This window comes from Oncorhynchus mykiss, chromosome 1 (assembly GCF_057628025.1).
Source record: "Oncorhynchus mykiss isolate SJ-2025 chromosome 1, ASM5762802v1, whole genome shotgun sequence".
Classification (NCBI taxonomy): domain Eukaryota; kingdom Metazoa; phylum Chordata; class Actinopteri; order Salmoniformes; family Salmonidae; genus Oncorhynchus; species Oncorhynchus mykiss.
The window spans coordinates 78,876,542-78,896,697 of record NC_143022.1 but is presented as its reverse complement, the minus strand read 5'-3'; the positions used below and the strand labels follow the sequence as shown (position 1 = coordinate 78,896,697).

The window sequence follows — 20,156 nt, the reverse complement described above, 5'->3', positions numbered from 1 at the left end:
CTTAGGGATGCCACCCGTTAGATAAAATACCAAACGGTTCCGTATTTCACTGAAATAATAAACGTTTTGTTTTCTAAATGATAGTTTCCGGATTCGATCATATTAATGACCAAAGGCTCGTATTTGTGTGTGTTATTATGTTATAATTATGTCTGATTTGATAGAGCAGTCTGACTGAGCAGCAGCAGGCCCGTAATCATTGATTCAAACAGCACTTTCGTGCGTTTTGCCAGCAGCTCTTCGCAAGCACGGCGCTGTTTATGACTTCAAGCCTATCAGCCTAATGGCTGGTGTAACCAATGTGAAATGGCTAGCTAGTTAGCTGGGTGTGCACTAATACTGTTTCAAATGTCACTCACTTTTAGATTTGGAGAAGTTATTCCCCTTGCGCTGCAAGGGCCGCGGCTTTTGTGGAGCGATGGGTAACGATGCTTCGAGTGTGGCTGTTGTCTATGTGTTCCTGGTTCGAGCTCAGGTAGGGGCAAGGAGGGGGACGGAAGCTATACTGTTACACTGGCAATACTAAATAAAGTGCCTATAAGAACATCCAATAGTAAAGGTATATGAAATACAAATGGTAGAGAGACAAATAGTCCTATAAATACTATATTAACTACAACCTAAAACCTCTTACCTTGGAATATTGAAGTCTCATGTTAAATGGAACCACCAACTTTCATATGTTCTCATGTTCTGAGCAAGGAAATTAAACGTTAGCTTTTTTACATGGCGCATATTTTACATGGCGCATATTTTTACATGGCACATATTACTTTCTTCTCCAACACTTTGTTTTTGCATTATTTAAACCAAATTGAACATGTTTCATTATTTATTTGAGGCTAAATTGATTTCATTGATGTTTTATATTAAGTTAAAATAAGTGTTAATTCAGTATTATGGTAATTGTCATTATTACAAACTAAAAAAGGCAGATTAATCAGTATCGGCTTTTTTGGTCCTACAATAATCAGTATCGGTATTGAAAAATCATAATCGGTCGACCTCTACTTTACTCAGTACTTTGTTGAAGCACCTTTGGCAGCGATTTCAGCGATGAGTCTTCTTGGGTATGACACTACAAGCTTGGCACACCAATATTTGGGGAGTTTCTCCCATTCTTCACTGCAGAGCCTCTCAAGCTCTGTCAGGTTGGATGGGGAGTGTCACTGCACAGCTATTTTCAGGTCTCTCCAGAGATGTTCGATCGGGTTCAAGTCCAGGCTCTGGCTGGGCCACTCAGGACATTCAGAGACTTGTCCCGAAGTCACTCCGTTGTTTTGACGGTGTGCTTAGGGTCGTTGTCCTGTTGGAACATAAACCCTCACCCCAGTTTGAGGTCCTGAGAAGGTTTTAATCAAGGATCCCTCTGTACTTTGCTCCATTCATCTTTGCCTCGATCCTGACTAGTCCTCCTAGTCCTTGCCGCTGAAAAACATCCCCACAGCAGGATGCCGCCACCACGTTTCACCATAGGGATGGTGCCAGGTCTCCTCCAGACATGACACTGGGCATTCAGGCCAAATAATTCAATCTTGGTTTCATCAGACCAGAGAACCTTGTTTCTCATGGTCTGAGTCCTTTAGGTGCCATTTGGCAAACTTCCAAGAGGCTGTCCAGTGCCTTTTTACTGAGGAGTGGCTTCCGTCTGGTTTCCGTCTGGCCATAAAGGCCTTATTGGTGGAGTGCTGCAGAGATGGTTGTCCTTCAGGAAGGTTATCCCATCTCCACAGAGGACCATCGGGTTCTTGAGCACCTCCCTGACAAAGGCCCTTTGGCCAGGTGGCCAACTCTAGGAAGAGTCTTGGTGGATCCAAACTTCTTCCATTTAAGAAGTGTGGAGGCCACTGTGTTCTTTTTTTTTACCCCCCTTTTTCTCCCCAATTTCGTGGTATCCAACAGTTTTTAGTAGCTACTATCTTGTCTCATCGCTACAACTCCCGCGCAGGCTCGGGAGAGACGAAGGTTGAAAGTCATGCGTCCTCCGATACACAACCCAACCAAGCCGCACTGCTTCTTAACACAGCGCGCATCCAACCCGGAAGCCAGCCGCACCAATGTGTTGGTGCGCGATGAGACAAGGATATCCGTACCGACCAAGCCCTCCCTAACCTGGACGACGCTATGCCAATTGTGCGTCGCCTCACAGACCTCCCGGTCGCGGCCGGTTACGACAGAGCCTGGGCGCGAACCCAGAGTCTCTGGTGGCATAGCTGGCACTGCAGTACAGCGCCCTTAACCACTGCGCCACCCGGGAGGCCCCGCCACTGTGTTCTGGGGACATTTAATGCTGCAGGCATTTTTTGGTACCATTCCACAGATCTGTGCCTCAACACAATCCTGTCTCGGAGCGCTACAGACAATCCCTTTGACCTCATAGCTTGGTTTTTGCTCAGACATGCACTGTCAACTGTGGGACCTTATATAGACAGGTGTGTGCCCTTCCAAATCATGTCCAATCAATTGAATTTCCCACAGGTTGACTCCAATCAAGTTGTAGAAACATCTCAAGGATGATCAATGGAAACAGGATGCGCCTGAGCTCAATTTCAAGTCACATAGCAAAGGGCTGAATGCTTATGTAAAAAAGGGATGTTTTTTTTTTTAATATAAATTTGCCAACATTTCTAAAAACCTGTTTTCGCTTTGTCATTATGGGGCACTGTGTGTAGATTGATGAGGAAAATGTGTTATTTAATTCATTTTAGAATAAGGTTGTAACGTAACAAAATGGGCAAAAAGGGAAGGGGTCTGAATACTTTCCGAATGCATTGTATATTAGACTCTGGGAATTCCCTCCCTATGGCACTCTTAACCTGAATGCTCCTCGAGAGGAATATTTCTCTCACACACAAGCTGACTAGGTAAATAGATAAACTATTTTACAATGGGGTTGTCTGATTTTTCTATTCATTATTTGTTTTGTTTGCAGAGGAAATGTAAATGTGGACTGTTTTAGCCACTTCAAAGTGCACCTTGGACAATTATTATTTAAAAAATAAAAATGTAATGCACGGGTCTTTTGGACTCCTTTCTGTTGAGCAAAACCAACTTTCAAGGCCTTATTGATACAGTATTATTTGGAACGCAAAGAAGACAAGGGAGAAAAACTGTCCTTGGGCATTGTTGATGATAAATAGACACATGCTGGAGAAAAATTTGGGCAAGCATGGAAGTTCTTTGTGGAGTGTGTGTGTAGTAGGGCACATAGACAAGGACATGCTAGGACATGTGTAGCAGAGGCACAAGATTCCAGGAACATGAGGTGGAGCATGCCAGGACAAGCAAGTGTGTGAGTCATAAGTCATTCTAGTATGCTTTCCAGTGTTGATGAAAAGGACTTACCAGGTCTGATTTGAAGTAACTCATTGAGTTCTCCTCCAGTAAGAAATATCTCCTTTTCCAATTCCTCATCTGGGGAAAAAGAGCATAAAAACACACATTCCTTCTTCATTCTACTGCCCCCCTACTGTAACACTCCAGACCTCAAACTAAGAGCCCCCCCTACTGTAACCCACTATAGTCCCCTGCACTCACCACAGCTCCCTGCTTCACACAATAGCCAGACTTAATGACCGTCTTGTCTTGGGTCGGCCTGCCCAGGAAGTATGGCAGCTGGTTGTGGGATCTCTGCAGCAACTCTCGCTCGGAACCCTCCTGGCCCTCTCCCCTTTCCTGCTTTTGGGTTGGGGGGGGGTACACCTGAGTTGTGTAGTCCCCTAAAAATGGTCTATAGATGCTCAAACTATCAACTGCAACTCTACTGAAAATGAACTAACTAGGGTTAGGGATAGATAGGGGGGCTAGCCTTGCCTACCTGCATCTGAGTTATGATGGGAACTCCCCCGATGATGTCAGTCCTGTAGGAGACCTGCTTCTTGGGTCCCAGGTTGTCCAGAAGGGCTTTCTGGGTCTCCACATTCTGTTGGCCATCATAGGATTTTGGCACCTGCAAGAGAAAATGGTGTGAAAAAACATTCCTAACATGTACAGGATACCTTGATTCCTCCTGTTTTACTACTTTTACTGATTACTCCTGCTTCTAGCTCTGTGGTCGGACCAGCGACCTTTCGGTTACTTGCCCAACGTTCTAACCGTTAGGCCACCTGCTGCCCAGAAAGGTCTCTCCTAACAATAACCATCCTGCCAGTCACCCTCTTGACTATCACACACATGGGAAATCTTGAGATTTTACTCACTTTACTAGGAGTCTATGACTTCAGTCATTAACAGGAAGTCAATTTTCTAAAGAGGACTAGGCTATGTATTCTTGTGTGTGAAACAAGTCCTCTGCAAAAAAAGACAGTGCAGCATTTAGTGAGAGACTCACAGTGATTTTGGTGGCCTTATTGAGAGCGTTCACCCAGTCCACCAGGTCCTGCTGATCATTGGCCTGGACGAAGAATTTCCTCATGCCAGCGTTGATGACTGAGAAAGAGGAAGGGAAATACCAAGAAAGGGATGGAAGACATCAAAAATAGGCCTAATAGGGAGTGACACATTCAAAAGAGAAAAAAAAATAGCACAAATACATATATACATATAAAAAATAAAATTGGGTCCCTGGTGACAATATAGAAGTTAAAAGGCTGTAGCTTAATTAGAGCTGGTTGAGAGGAAATAGAGTGGATTGTCCAGCCTGCTCTCAGACTACACATAACATAGCAAATGTAAATCCGGGACACTAAAATTAGTATGAGATTTTCCATTTTGTATGGTTACATAAGACAGGTTACTTAAGGCAAATAATAGAAAATGCTCTGACCAGGTTGGATTGTGTGCTGTTCCTAATAGGACAGGGCATAGCAGGAGCATTGGGTCCATTATATGAGAGTGGAGAATTGCATCAAGGCAATCATCAGCCCATTCTAATGACCTTCCACCAATATGTTAACAAAAGGGGCTCAAGACAATTGCAAATTACACAGACCAATGACAAAGGGTTTTTAGGTCAAAGCCTGATTAGCTCTGAACCAGTGATTCTGGCACAGAGTCTCCTGTCGCCATCTTTCATTATCTCTTAATTATTTGATCCCTCCCTTTACTTTCCCGCTTTCGCTTTCAGATCATTGGGTTAAATTACATTGCATTATAGCCTGGGTGATGGTGCAGCGAATAGCTCTAAGCACTAGAACTTTGTGACACAATGGCCATCATTCTTTTTAGTTTCTATGAGCATGGGTGTGCACATGTGTTGCTTGCACCAGTGACCAAACAGACTCACACTAGCTAGTCAAACTTGTACATGCCATAGGTTATCATTCCATCTGGTCGTGCCGGTTTTGACCGCATCAAATCGATGTAATGAAGCTAGCTAAGATAGCCAGCTAGCTCGCTAGCTACCAAGGCGAAATGAGGCTATTTTGATGCCCTTCCCATCCTTGTCTACAACTCCATTCAAAATCAATCCATTTTTCATTCTCGTAACTATTCGAATAACAACGTCCATTTGGATATTTGAAAAACCATCCCTAAGTCCCACTTGTTCTGACCACACAAAAACCGCAGTGATGGAAACTGAAAGGAGACATCGTGACCATTGACTGAACATTAATGGTGTGGAATGAATGAGTGACTCAATGAGTGGGAGATGGTTAGTAAGAGGCTGTCATGCCATGGGCATTTTGTTAAACCTACTGACAACAGAATCATGGAAAAAGAAAGACGAGGTGATAAATCAATCCAAAAGTGACAGAATCTAAACAAGAAGAAACCAAAATCGTACCAATGTGGCATGTATGCCGGGTGTGTATGCCACATTACCACGTACAATTTACCCCACTATAAACTGTAAGTCTGACTGAAGGGGTGTGTAGACCAAGGGTGGTGGGGGCTCTCAAAGGAAGTGAATAATAAGCTGGGAGGGCCATATCTAAGATCTGACTCACAGCTGCGATCACACACAAAACATGTGTGTTGTTGAGTCACACAGCTGGGCCGCAGCATCAGAGCCACACACACGGACAGGAATCCTAGATTGCCACTGATCCTTGTTTTACTGTAAGCCCATCTGGAAGTATGACAGCCTTTCCCAAATTACTTTTCCTGAAAACACCAATTAAGAGCTACTTTTAAAAGACATGGGAGTTAGGAAGGGGTGCGATGGTAATAAATGTGGAAATCAACAAAAACATGGCATGCAAACAGTGGTTTAAAAATACCCCAGACTTTTGAGAATGGGTTCCGATTCGGATGCCAGCATCCTGTCAAAACCCCAACACACACACACAACGGTGTGGTGATGACGGGGTCGGTTCTGTCACACACACACTTGTGTTTCCTTCTATTGAGGGCGAAGGGGGGAATGCTGACACACACACACACACACAGGCCAAAAAGAGATTGTATTTTAAAATAATAATTTCAAACCTTTTATTATATTGAGACATGATCACATAGGCCTATGTCTGTTTTTTTGTTCGTGGGAGTTCTTGGGAACAGAAAAAAATAAAAATTGGTCCGTGGGCCACCAGTTGATGACCCCTGATGTACAGTATCCTGATCAGCTGCTATCCTGCATGTCTCTTTTGGATAAACAGCTGAAGCTATGCTGGGTTGTCCGTAGCGTGGAGACAAGCCACAGGAAAATCAAGCTGAGGTGATAGAGGTGAGAGAAGGACAAGAAGGATGCATTCCTCCCTTAGGTTCAAGTCAATCTAAACGACCCAGCCTTGTGTACATGGTGGCATCTGTCAGGGCAGACCTTGAACTGAGAAATTCTGTCTCTTTGAGATGTCACTGTCATGTCAATCCTGAAAAAAATCTAGAAACTAAGTTTGCTGAAATCTGTATATCTATAGCTGTGGTTTAGTATGAGTTTAAAAATACTGAAGGTCATGAAAAAAGTTGAGCCAAGTTACAACCACTTCCCTATTAATTGAGCAGAGGAACTGAGAGGAAAGAGAATAGTTGTCCTCAATCTTACCGAAGCAATACTCTGCCTTGGGTCTCTGCTTAGTGGCGTCGCTGACCTACGAGGCAAGAGAAGTACAAAAACCTAAATTAATTAATTTAATATCCCTTTTTCAACAAGCACCTATAAAATAAATTATTTGCAAATTCTTCAGCAAATCTCTTACCTTGGAGATGTAGGTGAGTTTGAGTGAGCCAACACAGTCCGCACTGATGGGCAGGTTCTAATGGGAAAATGTGGGTGAGGAACTATTAGATACCATTGAATAATGTCCATTGTTGCAAACCCTTGCCTTATAATATGCGGGGTGCTATCATATTATGTATTTGTATTACTCAAAAGAAGAGCGACTTGGTGGTTGGAGGGGACTGGATGGGGGTGAGAACTTCAGTAATCAATTCAAGGTTATTCCATTGTTGATAATCTAATACAAGAACAAAATTTTTAAGCAGGTTCAATTTTTTAGCAGGTTCAATGTATAAGCACTAACAGAATTTCAAACTCTAAGATGTGTTTAATGTTTGTGGAGTGTCAGTGCAGTGGAAATATATTAAGTCATTTTCAGAACCACCAGTTATTTTTTGCATTCAGCCCCGTTTCACACCAACAAGCATACTCAAAATGATATGTATACGGAACAAAAATAAAATGTAACATGTAAAAGGTTGGCCCATGTTTCATGAGCTGAAACCAAAAAGATCCCTGAAATGTTCCATACGCACAAATAGCTTATTTCTCTCCAATTTTGTTTACATCCCAGTTAGTGAGTATTTCTCCTTTGCCAAGATAATACATCCACCTGACAGGGGTGGCATATCAAGAAGCTGATTAAATAGCACAATCATTCCACAGGTGCACCTTGTGCTGGGGACAATAAAAGGCCACTCTAAATGTGCAGTTTTTTCGCACAACGCAATGCCACATGTCTAAAGTTGAGGGAGAGTGAAATTGGCATGCTGACTGCAGGAATGTCCACCAGAGCTATTGCCAGCAAATTGAATGTTCCTTTCTCTACCATAATCTGCCTCCAACGTAATTTTAGAGAATTTGGCAGTACATCCAACCGGCCTCACAACCACGCCAGTCCAGGACCTCCACATCCGGTTTCTTCACCTGCGGGATCTTCTGAGACCAGCCACCCGGACAGCTGATGAACTGGAGGACTATTTCTGTCTCTATTTCTATCTCAAACTCCTTTTGTGGAGAAAAAAACTAATCCTGATTGGCTGCACCCCTGCCCAGTCATGTGAAATCCATAGATTAAGTCCGAATTAATTCATTTTAATTGACTGATTTCCTTATATGCACTGTAACTCAGTAAAATCTTTGAAATTGTTGCGTTTATATTTTAATTCAGTAGAGAGAGTTGAGAAAGAGAGAGATTATTTCAAATGCCCATCCCTACAAGTAACATCCACAGACCTGGGTGATTCTCATGTTGAATCCAGTACCCTATTTTTTCTCAATCCTAGTTATATTAGCAACCCATACTCGTTGTTGCATCTTTAGAGCTCCCCTCTTTCTAAATTTCTAACAGATATTTTAATCTGTCACATGAAACCACTTGTATGTGCAGTTCGCTTTTGACAACAGTATTTTCCCGCTAATTGCATTGTACCTAGTCGATCTGTGCAAGAGAATAGCCTATTCCAAACAGACTCTGGGACAATAGATCCCATATTCATACAAGCAGTAGGCCATGGCAACATCAAAAACAAACTTTAAAAACCAAATGAGGCTGATGCAACCGATCAGAACGTTTTACTGAAAATGTTGATCAACTTATTTCTTCACATTATAAGCGCAGCAATGCGCACAAGGCAGTAGACAACACACAAATGTTCATTCCATAATGCAATTAGCGGGAAAACACTGTAGTCAAAACCACACTGCACATACACGCGGTTTCATGTGACAGAGATGAACCTATAGACAGATAAGCATGACCGGTCAAATATATTTCTATTGACTGGTATTTCCATCAATGAATAGGCTACAAAGCATTATTTTGCAATGGGATTTTTCCCCCCCTTATAGCGGACAATTGGTCGGTGGCAGTTTAATTGATCTGCTTTTCATTTTTATTACCGGCTAATGGAAACCCTGGTACAAACACTCTCTGAGGACATGAGTCTCATTACGTAACACGTTTACAAGTTCCTGTAAAAACCCCAATCAGTTTTTAAATAACATTTTATTCACCTATGAGGTATCATCTAGAGTAGTAAAAGTTATTTTATTCGCTTATATGCCTTCAGACTGGGGTTCTTATGTTCAAAACACTCATTACCGAAACGGCAAAGAAGCTAAAGTTCAGGAAAAAGTCTGATTTAAAGTTATAATAATGTTATTATTTTATTTGGTTTTATGTTCACCTCAGGTCTTTTCATTAGGGGAGCAATGTTGAAAAATACTTGAATTTGATTTGTGTATTACTTTTTTGGACTGCTGCAGTAATGACAATGATGTGGAAATTGTGGTCAAATGCATATTATCTGATCAATAAACAGAATTATGAAATAGATAAGAACATATGCTAATCTCAGTAGTGAAAAAATGACCCAGCTAATGCTAGCCATCAGTCGTACTGTGTTACCTGAGGGTTGTCCATGTACCACACCAGGCTGCCTGGTTGGGTGTCCAGGATGAAGTAGCGACGCAGGAACTTCCCACTGCTCTCGTTTTCCTCGATGTCCAGGAAGCCACAGATCCGGTTCTGCCGATCCACGTAAGGCATCTCCCAGCCGGCACATTCCCTGGCCCAGGGGCCGGGAGAGAGGAGAGAGGAGGGGAAGAGGGTAGATGGAGGACAGCCTGGAGGGAGGAGAGAGGGGGTACTGAAGAGTTGCGGTCTAGTGCTAGAAAGCCTTGCCTGCCTCTCTGCTACTCTGCCCCCTGGTACAGGCTACACTCGGGATCATGTGACAAACTTCAACCCCGCCTCCTTTATCCCTTGGTCACCCATTCTACCATCCCCCTCTTGCTCCTTTTTTCTCCTCCCTCCGGCTCTTCATTCACATCTGGTAAGCCTTTGCAGTCTTCCCAAGCCTTTCCTTCTTTTACCTCCACAAAATCAGAGCTGAGAATTATTAGCCCCGGTCTACTTAAGTTATCCATTCAGTTCCTTGAAGGTACCCCCCTCTCTCCTCCCTCCAGAGATCACAATTTCATTTACAGTACAGTCCAGGAGCTTTATCCCTCGGTCACCCATTCTACCATCCCCCTCTTGCTCCTTTTTTCTCCTCCCTCCGGCTCTTCATTCACATCTGGTAAGCCTTTGCAGTCTTCCCAAGCCTTTCCTTCTTTTACCTCCACAAAATCAGAGCTGAGAATTATTAGCCCCGGTCTACTTAAGTTATCCATTCAGTTCCTTGAAGGTACCCCCCTCTCTCCTCCCTCCAGAGATCACAATTTAATTTACAGTACAGTCCAGGAGCTCAGTCATCAACACAACAATCAAATACTCTGAGGAGCTGGGGTGAGCAATATTTAACCCAAAGACTAAGCAGCCAGCCAACTAACTCACTGACATCTCCTGGTGGATAAAGTTGTATTACAGATATCAGCTCTCCAACTCAAAGACTAGTGAAAGGTTAAGACATGCAGTTCAAAGTAAAAATTGTGGGGGCATAATACTGTATACATTTCTGTAATTTCTGATTGAAGGAATTGGAGTTATTAACAGACCTTTGAGTCCACGATAAAGGACCCTCTTTCTCTCCCTACCTCTGCCTCAGATAAAGAGGCTGGGACATTATGAGCATTGTGTGGGAGGATAGGGGTAAAGCTGGGACAAAAGGCCTGCTTGTTGTGCATTGTGTAAAGGGCTGACGACATCAGGGCTAGCCCCCGCAGCCCCTGGAGTCATTCAGTAGACACACGCACAGACGCTTGACGAAACACTGTCAGGGCTGATCCTAAACATTGATTTTAAAGAGTGTATGAAGGGGAGGTTCAGACTAGCTGGAGATGCTTCTTGGTCAACGGTGACTGGAGCATGTGTACGTCCACACTTACACAAGAGTGCCATAAGATTTTCAGGGGGAGATTTCTATAGTATTGCAACATGCGAGGCCTCTAAATCCAACTGACACGTTGACTGTCAGGCAACATAGAAAGTAGGCTTCCCATCTGTGATGAGAGAGTGAGAGAAAGAGCTCAAAAACAGAGAAGAGGGGGGCAAGCAACAGACTACAGAACCACCATGTTAGAAAGGTCAAATAAGAGAAGGTCAAGGAAACAGATCATGGACTATGGGCTTGGTCCCAACTCAAACATCAGTGTCCACATTCATTCCTCGTATAATGCGAGAGTGGCTTTGTCCACCACTGGCAACCAACGGCTGGGCAATAAAACAGAACAAAAGGAGAGGTGTAGCGAGAGAGGGAGAAAGAAAGTGACAAAAGAAGGAGAGATCATTGGGGATGTGAGACAGGAGAACGACGGAAACGGTAAGGGAGTGAAGTGGGATGGGGCTTGTGATGAAGAACAATGGCTACCTACTGTGTCATCATGAGTAAGGGAGGGCGAAGGTTAACTTTGTGCGACTTTCATCTAAACATTCTTCACTGGTTCGAATAGGTCAAATTAATTCCAGTCTCACAAAAAGATTCTGCAATGAGTTTGTTAAGATTGCGGCTGACAAGCCTAATATTTATTAAGAGTAAAGATTCTTGTCCCAGGCACCTACTCTGTGTTCTAGCAGAGCAATCAGTGAAGAGACTAGTCCAACTGGGGGGGACATTCCTTGATTTGAGGGGTAAAAATGTAATACAAATGTTTATACTGATCTAAAACAATGCATAAATCCATGATGCTTTTTAGGCCAGAAACAAGTGATAAAATGCCCTAGGAAGACGCAACTGATGCACATTGGAATATCTTTGGTTTGTCTCTATGAGCTACGACCTTCTAAATTCAAGGAGTTAAAGAAATTGGATTTTGTTTGGGAAGTAATCTTATTCAATGTTTGACTGTCGATATCAATACTTTTTGACCGTACCACTTTGATTTCAACAAACCTTTACATACATATTTGCCCATGGTAGAAGTGGCCTGAAAGTGACATTGTGAACCTGAATGCCAAAACATTCATTAGATAGAGGTGCTGAAAGTTCACACATTTTGCATTCCCAACCATTCAATGAGACATCCATGTTTTCATCACTGGAAAAGATAAACGGTTGTGTTTGATATCGTTTAAAAGCTTATTCAGGTTTGTCAAACTATTTGATCATTTCTTGAAAAATTCTACATTTTATCTTAGATCCTAATTTACATAATCTGAGGTGATTGTGTGTTGTGCCCGCCATCAGTTGACATACAGCATGCTCTTGAATGTTTTGGCATTCAGGTACAAAAAGTCATTTTCTGACCACTTCTACCAAGGGCAAATATGTACGGCAAGTTTCGTTCAAATCAGAAGGGGTGCGGTCAAAGAGTGATTGAAATCAAATGGAACGATCCCATAACCAGTCTCTCACTCTGCCCGTCTGCTCAGACTAGGCCTTTTAGGCTATATATTTTTTTAAATATTTATTTGCCTCTCGTTCACGATATGCTCAGTCTCAGCACGCCTGGTGAAGTCAGGCCAAAAGGTCCACAAATTAACTAACAGACAGTTAAGACAATGCTACCGAGAAGCCTGGTCACGCTCCTGCTGGCATGCACCATTATCTGCAGTTTGGTGGGGTTTCACACAGGAATCGACCAACAACCAAGTCAAGCACTTCAGTCCACCCACAAAATATTGTTAAAACCATAGCCGGCCAGTCTCAAAATAAAATATCACAGCATTACACTGCCATAGCGTGTGTTTGTGTCAGTATGCACTTGTGAATTCCTGAGGCTTTGAGCGGAAAAATATCACCTGTCGGACAGAACAGCTGGATAGGCTGAGTCATTGCGCAACAATTCTAAATGCAATCGCATGTTAAAAACATAGCCACGGTTAACAAGAGGATCCTAGCTTTATTTGGCTAACATTTTTGTTTCTCAACTCCTAATTGAAGCCCGTCATGCATTAGCTATTCTAGTGTATAGGCAATACGGTAGGCAGGCATGTCACCCACCACCTTGCAATTGGAGACAGCATGCATTTTGAAAACATACAGGATACTTCATTGTTTGAAACCTGGACGTTTTACTTCATATTATGAGGCATGTCTTACATTGTATCAAAATAGCCAGCCTAGCCAAATCCGACCATAGAAACCACTATTTCTCTCCTGTTCCATTGGTTTTCATATCAACTTTCTTTAGTTGTCCAGAAGCCAGAGGCACAATCCTTATCATATTCGCAACCCATCCTAGTTGTTGCATCTTTATTCCCTCTCTTTAAGTTTCTAAAGTTTCTGTCACATATGGATCAGATGCCCCACGTAGAACAGAGAATTACATTTTGCCAAATGTTTGAAATTATGTTTTACATTGGCTGCTTATTACAGTAGTTGTATTTTCAATAACTTAGCCTTTCGGCTGTGAGACAATTGGCTTGATGCTATTGCATGTTTCAATTAAGCTCTATAATGGAAAAAGTATGTTTCTTGTATGCACGCATAGTATTTTCTGTTGGTCACCATTTTAATATTTGGAACAAATTCAACCGTTTGTTAACCGGTTAATGAGGGTTGGTAAGTCAGCAGGAAAATTGACATCCCGAGTTGACAATTTGCATCTGCAATATCCATGGCTTGGCACTCCACTGTGTAAATTAAATATACAGGTAAATTCAATTCTGTTTGCCAGCTAGCTTGGTTTTATTTTTGTCATGCTTTACAAAAGGCCTGGGCTTTGCACACTGTTTGATACACAGTTTCCCTGTAAATTGGATGATGTGGTCCATCATAAACACTAGGCAGTACTTGATGCAAGACCATATGATGCAAGAGTAGGCTACATCCCATGCTTAACACGTTGGTTAGTGTTAGCTATAGAAACAGAAAAGGTAGTATTCTCACTAAATCAACAGAAGTTCTATTGGATAGTTTTAATACTAGGCAACACAACACACGTGTAATAGGATGTTTGAAAGCCCTCCAAGCAAAGCCCAGTCAGAAGGAGCACGCCCCCATCCACATGGACAGGGCCGCAGTGGAGGTGAAAAGCTTCAAGTTCCTCGGCTTAAACATCACTGACAATGTGAAATGGTCCACCCGCACAGAGTGCGGTGAAGGAGGCCCAACAGCAGCTGTCCAACTTCAGAAGGCTGAAGAAATTAGTCTTGGACCCTAAGAGCCTCACAAACTTTGACAGACGCACCATTGAGAGCATCCTGTCGAGCTGTATCACCAACTGCATCATCCGGTCAGGCTGTATCGTCGCCTTGGATTTATTTACTACAATTAAAAAAAATAATAATAATTCTAGTCCTGCTCTGAACACACAAGCTTGTTAGCTAGCTAACATTTGCTCTGGTCCAACGTTAAACCAAGAAGTGCCAACCCCTGCATGAAACATACATTATGGAAAATATGCATCACACTCACTCATAATGGATTGGAAATAATTTGGCAGTCAACTTTTAGAAGGTTAGGCAACTGCTGACTTTTGAGAACTCCTCTGGTTTATTGCATAGCACATTGTATACATTTTGCCAAGTTGTTAGAAAAGATTGTAATGCAAGCTACACTACTGGTCAAAAGTTTTAGAACACCTACTCATGCAAGGATTTAAAAAAATTTTTTTTTACTATTTTCTATAGTGAAGAAATCAAAACTATGAAATAAACATTTTTAAAAAAACAAAGCTGTCATCAATGCAAAGGGTGGCAATTTGAAGAATCTCAAATATAAAATATATTTTGTTTTGATTAACACCTTGTTGGTTACTACATACACAGCAGGATATGTTGTGTTGGCAAATATATATATGCAGCTGTAGGTTTTTAAACCTCCACTCTAGCATTCATGACACACGTCTTTCTATCTTCATACTTTTATTTGGGTTTCTATGCAAAGTATATGATTGAATGTTTCTTTGAGCCTGCAGCTAGTTACTTGAAATGAGACAATCATGCATAAACATGATTCAAAAATGTGATTCACTGACAGAGAAAGTTAATAAAACACTAGCCTCCTGAGCAGGTAAATTGATATTTAAATATCTGGCTAAGCTAGTCAAACTAACATTGGCTAGCTTTCAAAGAATTTACTAAATGTGACCCGTTTCAGGAAAGTAGGCACATAGGGTCACTACGTCAAAGGAAAGCCGTTTGAACAAACTTTTTTATTTATTTTTTATCAAAATGTTTTTTTTTGGTAGAAATGCCTTCTCGAACGTGAACTTATGTGCCTTATTTACAAACGTGTATGTCATTTGTAAATACGAATAAAATTGTTAAATTACGAGCCTAGTTGGTTTAGCCACAGAAAAAGACTAAACGTCCCGCTAGCCATGATTGGCTGAGATAATGAGTGGGCTGGACATGCTGAGAGATGAGTATGGATTTGTTTGCCATTTAGCACCATTCTGTCTATTTGAGATGGTCAGTATATCTAGGTAATCCTGTCTAATGCAGCTTTAAAAATGCATTGCGTAGTAAAACTGCATAAGCCTAATGTCAAGTTAAAGTGTACTGTTAGCTAGCTAACGTTAGCTGGCTGGCTCGCTAGTTAACATTACAAATATTTTTTGCTCATATAATTTAAATGAACAAGTCGTTAAGTGTAGGCCATAAGCAAATAGGTTAAGTGGGACAAGACTATAAAGAGTTAAATCGTGAAGATGTTTCCACCAAAGGACAGGTATTTTCATATCCTTGGTAGCAAGATGTTATCTATTTTTGCTAACTTTCTATTAAAAATGTTTTGTAGTGAGATCATTTATTTATTTTGGGATACGAGTACCGAGTATGTACACTTTAGACCATTTTATTGGAAAACTACACGATAATGTTAAAGTTACATTTTTAGTAGTGGGGATGTTGTAGTTTCAATGAGCAAGGCAAAAAGATTGATATGGACAGTGATGGTGCAGAGATGGCAGGAGCAGTGGAATAGGGACACTAAGGGAAAACATATATCCCAAATACAGAGATAAGTCAGGGAGGGGGGGACGGCAGGAAGAGAGGAGGCTATTTTTACAAGACTACGGATGGGACACAGCCAGTTGAATAAGACTTTAAATGTTATAGGAAAACATCCAACAGGAAAGTGTGATTATTGCCAGGAAACAGAGACAGTGGAGCATGTATAAATGTTGTACTGTAGGAAACCATCCAACAGGAAAGTGTGACCGGCAAACTGTGCCAAAATATCCTACAAACAACAGCTGTATCACTTTTATACAACAGTTTACCAACATATTCAAATAATGATTGAACATTTTTATGAATTTATTCATAATATTTCATCCTTCCACAAGATATAGTCCCGACCCAAATCTAAGGTTTTTACCTAAGCCAGCTGGTCGTTCATTCTATCGGTTCGGTTGCTAGAGACGCAGCCCAGTTGTTCGTTCTAAATGTTCCATTCCCATAATGGCTGGCAACGTTCTTATTAGAGGTCGACCGATTAATCGGAATCGCTGATTAGTTAGGGCATATTTCAAGCTTTCATAACAATCGGAAATCTGTATTTTTGGACACCGATTTGGCCGGCTTAAAAAATGTCATATATTTTTTTACACCTTTATTTAATCTTTATTTAACTAAGCAAGTCCGTTAGGAACACATTCTTATTTTCAATGACTGCCTAGGAACGGTGGGTTAACTGCCTCGTTCAGGGGCAGAACGACAGATTTTCACCTTGTCAGTTCGGGGGATCCAATCTTGCAACCCTACAGTCAACTAGTCCAACGCTATAACCACCTGCCTCTCGTTGCACTCCACAAGAAGACTGACTGCCTGTTACGTGAATGCAGTAAGCCAAGGTAAGTTGCTAGCTAGCATTAAACTTATCTTATAAAAAACAATCAATCATAATCACTAGTTAACTACAAATGGTTGATGATATAACTAGTTTATCTAGCGTGTCCTGCGTTGCATATAATCTGACTGAGCATACAAGTATCTGACTGAGCGGTGGTAGGCAGCAGGCTCGTAAGCATTCATTCAAAGAGCACTTTTGTGTGTTTTGCCAGCAGCTCTTTGCTGTGCGTCAAGCATTGCGCTGTTTATGACTTCAAACCTATCAACTCCCGAGATGAGGCTAGTGTAACCATTGTGAAATGGCTAGCTAGTTAGCGGGGTTCATGCTAATAGTGTTTCAAACGTCACTCGCTCTGAGACTTGGAGTAGTTGTTCCCCTTGCTCTGCATGGGTAACGCTGCTTCGAGGGTGGCTGTTGTCCTTGTTCCTGGTTTGAGCACAGGGAGGAGCAAGGAGAGGGAAGGAAGCTATACTGTTACACTGGCAATACTAAAGTGCCTATAAGAACATCCAATAGTCAAAGGTATATGAAATACAAATGGTAAAGAGAGAAATAATCCTAAAATTACTATAATAAATACAACCTAAAACTTCTTACCTGGGAATATTGAAGACTCATGTTAAAAGGAACAACCAGCTTTAATATGTTCTCATGTTCTGAGCAAGGAACTTAAACGTTAGCTTTCGTACATGGCACATATTGCACTTTTACTTTCTTCTCCAACACTTTGTTTTTGCATTATTTAAACCAAATTGAACATGTGTCATTATTTATTTGAGGCTAAATTTATTTTATTTATGTATTATTTTAAGTTAAAATAAAGTGTTCATTCAGTATTGTTGTAATTGTCATTATTACAAAAAATAAAAAATAATAATAATTTAAATTAAAAAAAAAAATTAAAAAATTGCCCGATTTAATGGTATCGGCTTTTTTTTGGTCCTCCAATAATCGGTATTGGCGCTGCCCGTCTTGTCCCGACATGTCCATTACTATGGGACAGTTGGAGATCAAATTTGAATATTGAAACAATGTTGCAAATATCGGGGAGACAGACAATGTTTATACAAATCTCTACTGTTGAAAACGAAATGTTAGTCTAAAAGAAATGTGAGATAATGTCCACATGCTTTTTATAGTGGAGATCAAGTTTATAAAGTGCCTGGGTGGGGCTGATGAGACAGTGGATTGCGCAGTCAGATGGAACAGAGTAAATAGGCATTTTAAGGTCATAGATTTAGCAGGTGGTAACTTGTGGAATAGACACCAGCTGGAATGCGGTTTTAACCAATCAGCATTCAGGATTAGACCCACGCCTTGTATAAAGGAGCATACTGAGTAGAATGTCATTAGATACAGTTTCAAATATTTTTTATATATTTTAAAAGAAATGGGGCTGGCTGGCTGGATTTAGTATCTCCCAGTCTCTGGCCCACAATCCAATCCAGTACAGTAGGTGGGGGAAATCCCGAGTGGCGCAGCGGTCTAAGGCACTGCATCTCAGTGCTTGAGGCGTCACTACAGACACCCTGGTTCGAATACAAAATGTATCACAACCGGCAGTGATTGGGAGTCCCATAAACGGCGCACAATTGGCCCAGCGTCGCCCGGGTTTGGCCGTCATTGTAAATAAGAATTTGTTATTAACTGACTTGCCTAGTTAAAATAAAAACGACGGATGCCAACCACCGATAAACCCCACCGAAGAAGTAGTAGTCGTTTGGCTAAAAAACGTTATAACGAATTGTGGCTTTTATTTAGGAAGTATAAGGCTAGTTAGCAGCTAAAAACACAATACGCTTCTCGTGTAGTGATAGTTCTACTTTGCAAACTACTACTTTACCTAACTAGTGAAACACAGAATGCAGCGGACGGACTTTTTTCTCCTTCACTAACGTAGTTAGCTAACGTTACTGGCCTGGCACAGAATGAGCTCTGACAACTAGCTCTAGTTAGCTAATTTGCATAACTGTAGCTAACCCATTCATAGACGCTAACTGCTACGGATCAGAAGGGTTTTCGAAAGGTAAACCTTAGCTAACAAACGCACTTCAACTGTTCGCCAGCTTCACGTCAAGGCTTTAACTATAGCTAGCTAGCTACCAAAACTTTGTCTCGAATAAACGTTTACATGTATATTTGGCGGCTTGCAACCAGTGCAACTTACTCAAGTTTTCTTCACACAGGAGCTCATTGATTCAGCCTCTCCTCTTGTTATGCTGGGTTGGTTGAGTTCCCACTCACTGTATAAAACGTAGCTAGTGTACTAACTTTAGGCTGATACTGCGTGTGTTAAACATGGATTATTTGCCCCATCTAGCGGCCACAATCAGAACTGCTTTTTATAAAAACAATTGCAAAGCGAAAAACTTTATATTCAGCATAATTTCCCGCTAAAGTACGCTCGTAGCTCCTTTGCCTGATCTAATTGCCGTCACATCAACTAAGTGGCGTGTATTCATGGATGGACCCGAAAAATAACAAAATAATGTATATTTCGTCTCTGTGCTTCATAATTTTCCTTCAATTCGCAAGAGGCTGAATGGGTGCTGTCTGGTGAAAAATGATATGATATTGCTGGCGCCCATAGCGTTGAATAAAGGGAAGCCGGTGAGCGTTTGGCCTCCCTTGATAAAAAATTATAAAATAACCAATCAGTGTTTAGCTAAACTGAGCGAGCTGAACTGTGAATGGTCCTGGAGCACCAAAAAAAGTGTCAAGGGAAGACAGCTTGGATTTGGCTTCACACCATTCACATCACACCGAAATCCAAATGTAATTTACAGACAAAAATGGAATTGTTGCATCTCCTTTTGTTTGTAGCTAGCTAGCTAAAATTGTCCCTTTCCTACATTAACCGTGGATGGAGATAGATATTTGGACTTCATTCTCTGTACTGGCCAATGATTATAATGGCAATTCGGATCCAACCATAAATACATACATTATGCCCCTGGCCTGAAAGGCTTGAAGTTCAACATGTAGCTTGATGTAGTAGGCTAATGTTAACTCTCGAGCTGCACAGCGGTGCTAGAGGCGTCATTACAGACCCTGGTTCGATTCCAGGATGTATCATAACTGGATGTGAGTCCCATAGGGTGGCGCACAATTGACCCAGCATCGTTAGGGTTTGGCCAAGGTAGGCAGTCATTGTAAATAAGAATTTGTTCTTAACTGAATTGCCTAGTTAAATAAAGGTACACAAATACAAATAAACTAGCTGGCCTGGCATTATAGGCAGGTAGCCTTGGACAACAAAAACTAAAAATGTGTACTGTATGACATAGTCATAGACCTTTTAGGCAACATGAAAGAGGAGGATGGCATTGACGTTTCTCTACAAGTAGGGTGAGTCAACACTTCCTGTGCATACA

General features: G+C 41.5%; 1 protein-coding gene across 16 annotated transcripts in view; it reads right to left on the bottom strand.

The window, feature by feature from the left end:
- Positions 1-19,073, bottom strand: part of LOC110529500 (pleckstrin homology domain-containing family A member 1) — a 28,146-nt gene extending 9,073 nt beyond the window's left edge. For 4 of the 16 annotated variants that reach the window (XM_090241068.1, XM_036985480.2, XM_036985481.2 and 1 more), the window contains exons 1-8: positions 18,950-19,073; positions 9,510-9,727; positions 7,080-7,136; positions 6,926-6,971; positions 4,331-4,428; positions 3,818-3,949; positions 3,538-3,678; positions 3,346-3,414 (exon numbers count right to left, since the gene is read on the bottom strand). In XM_090241068.1, coding sequence (XP_090097194.1) covers positions 3,346-3,414; positions 3,538-3,678; positions 3,818-3,949; positions 4,331-4,428; positions 6,926-6,971; positions 7,080-7,136; positions 9,510-9,650 — 684 coding nt within the window. In that variant the 5' untranslated portion in view covers positions 9,651-9,727; positions 18,950-19,073. Of the gene's footprint in view, positions 1-3,345; positions 3,415-3,537; positions 3,679-3,817; positions 3,950-4,330; positions 4,429-6,925; positions 6,972-7,079; positions 7,137-9,509; positions 9,810-18,949 lie in introns of those variants that run through there. The other 12 variants (XM_090241031.1, XM_090241046.1, XM_036985485.2 and 9 more) reach the window with 5 other exon arrangements.
- Between the last annotated feature and the right edge of the window lie 1,083 nt (positions 19,074-20,156).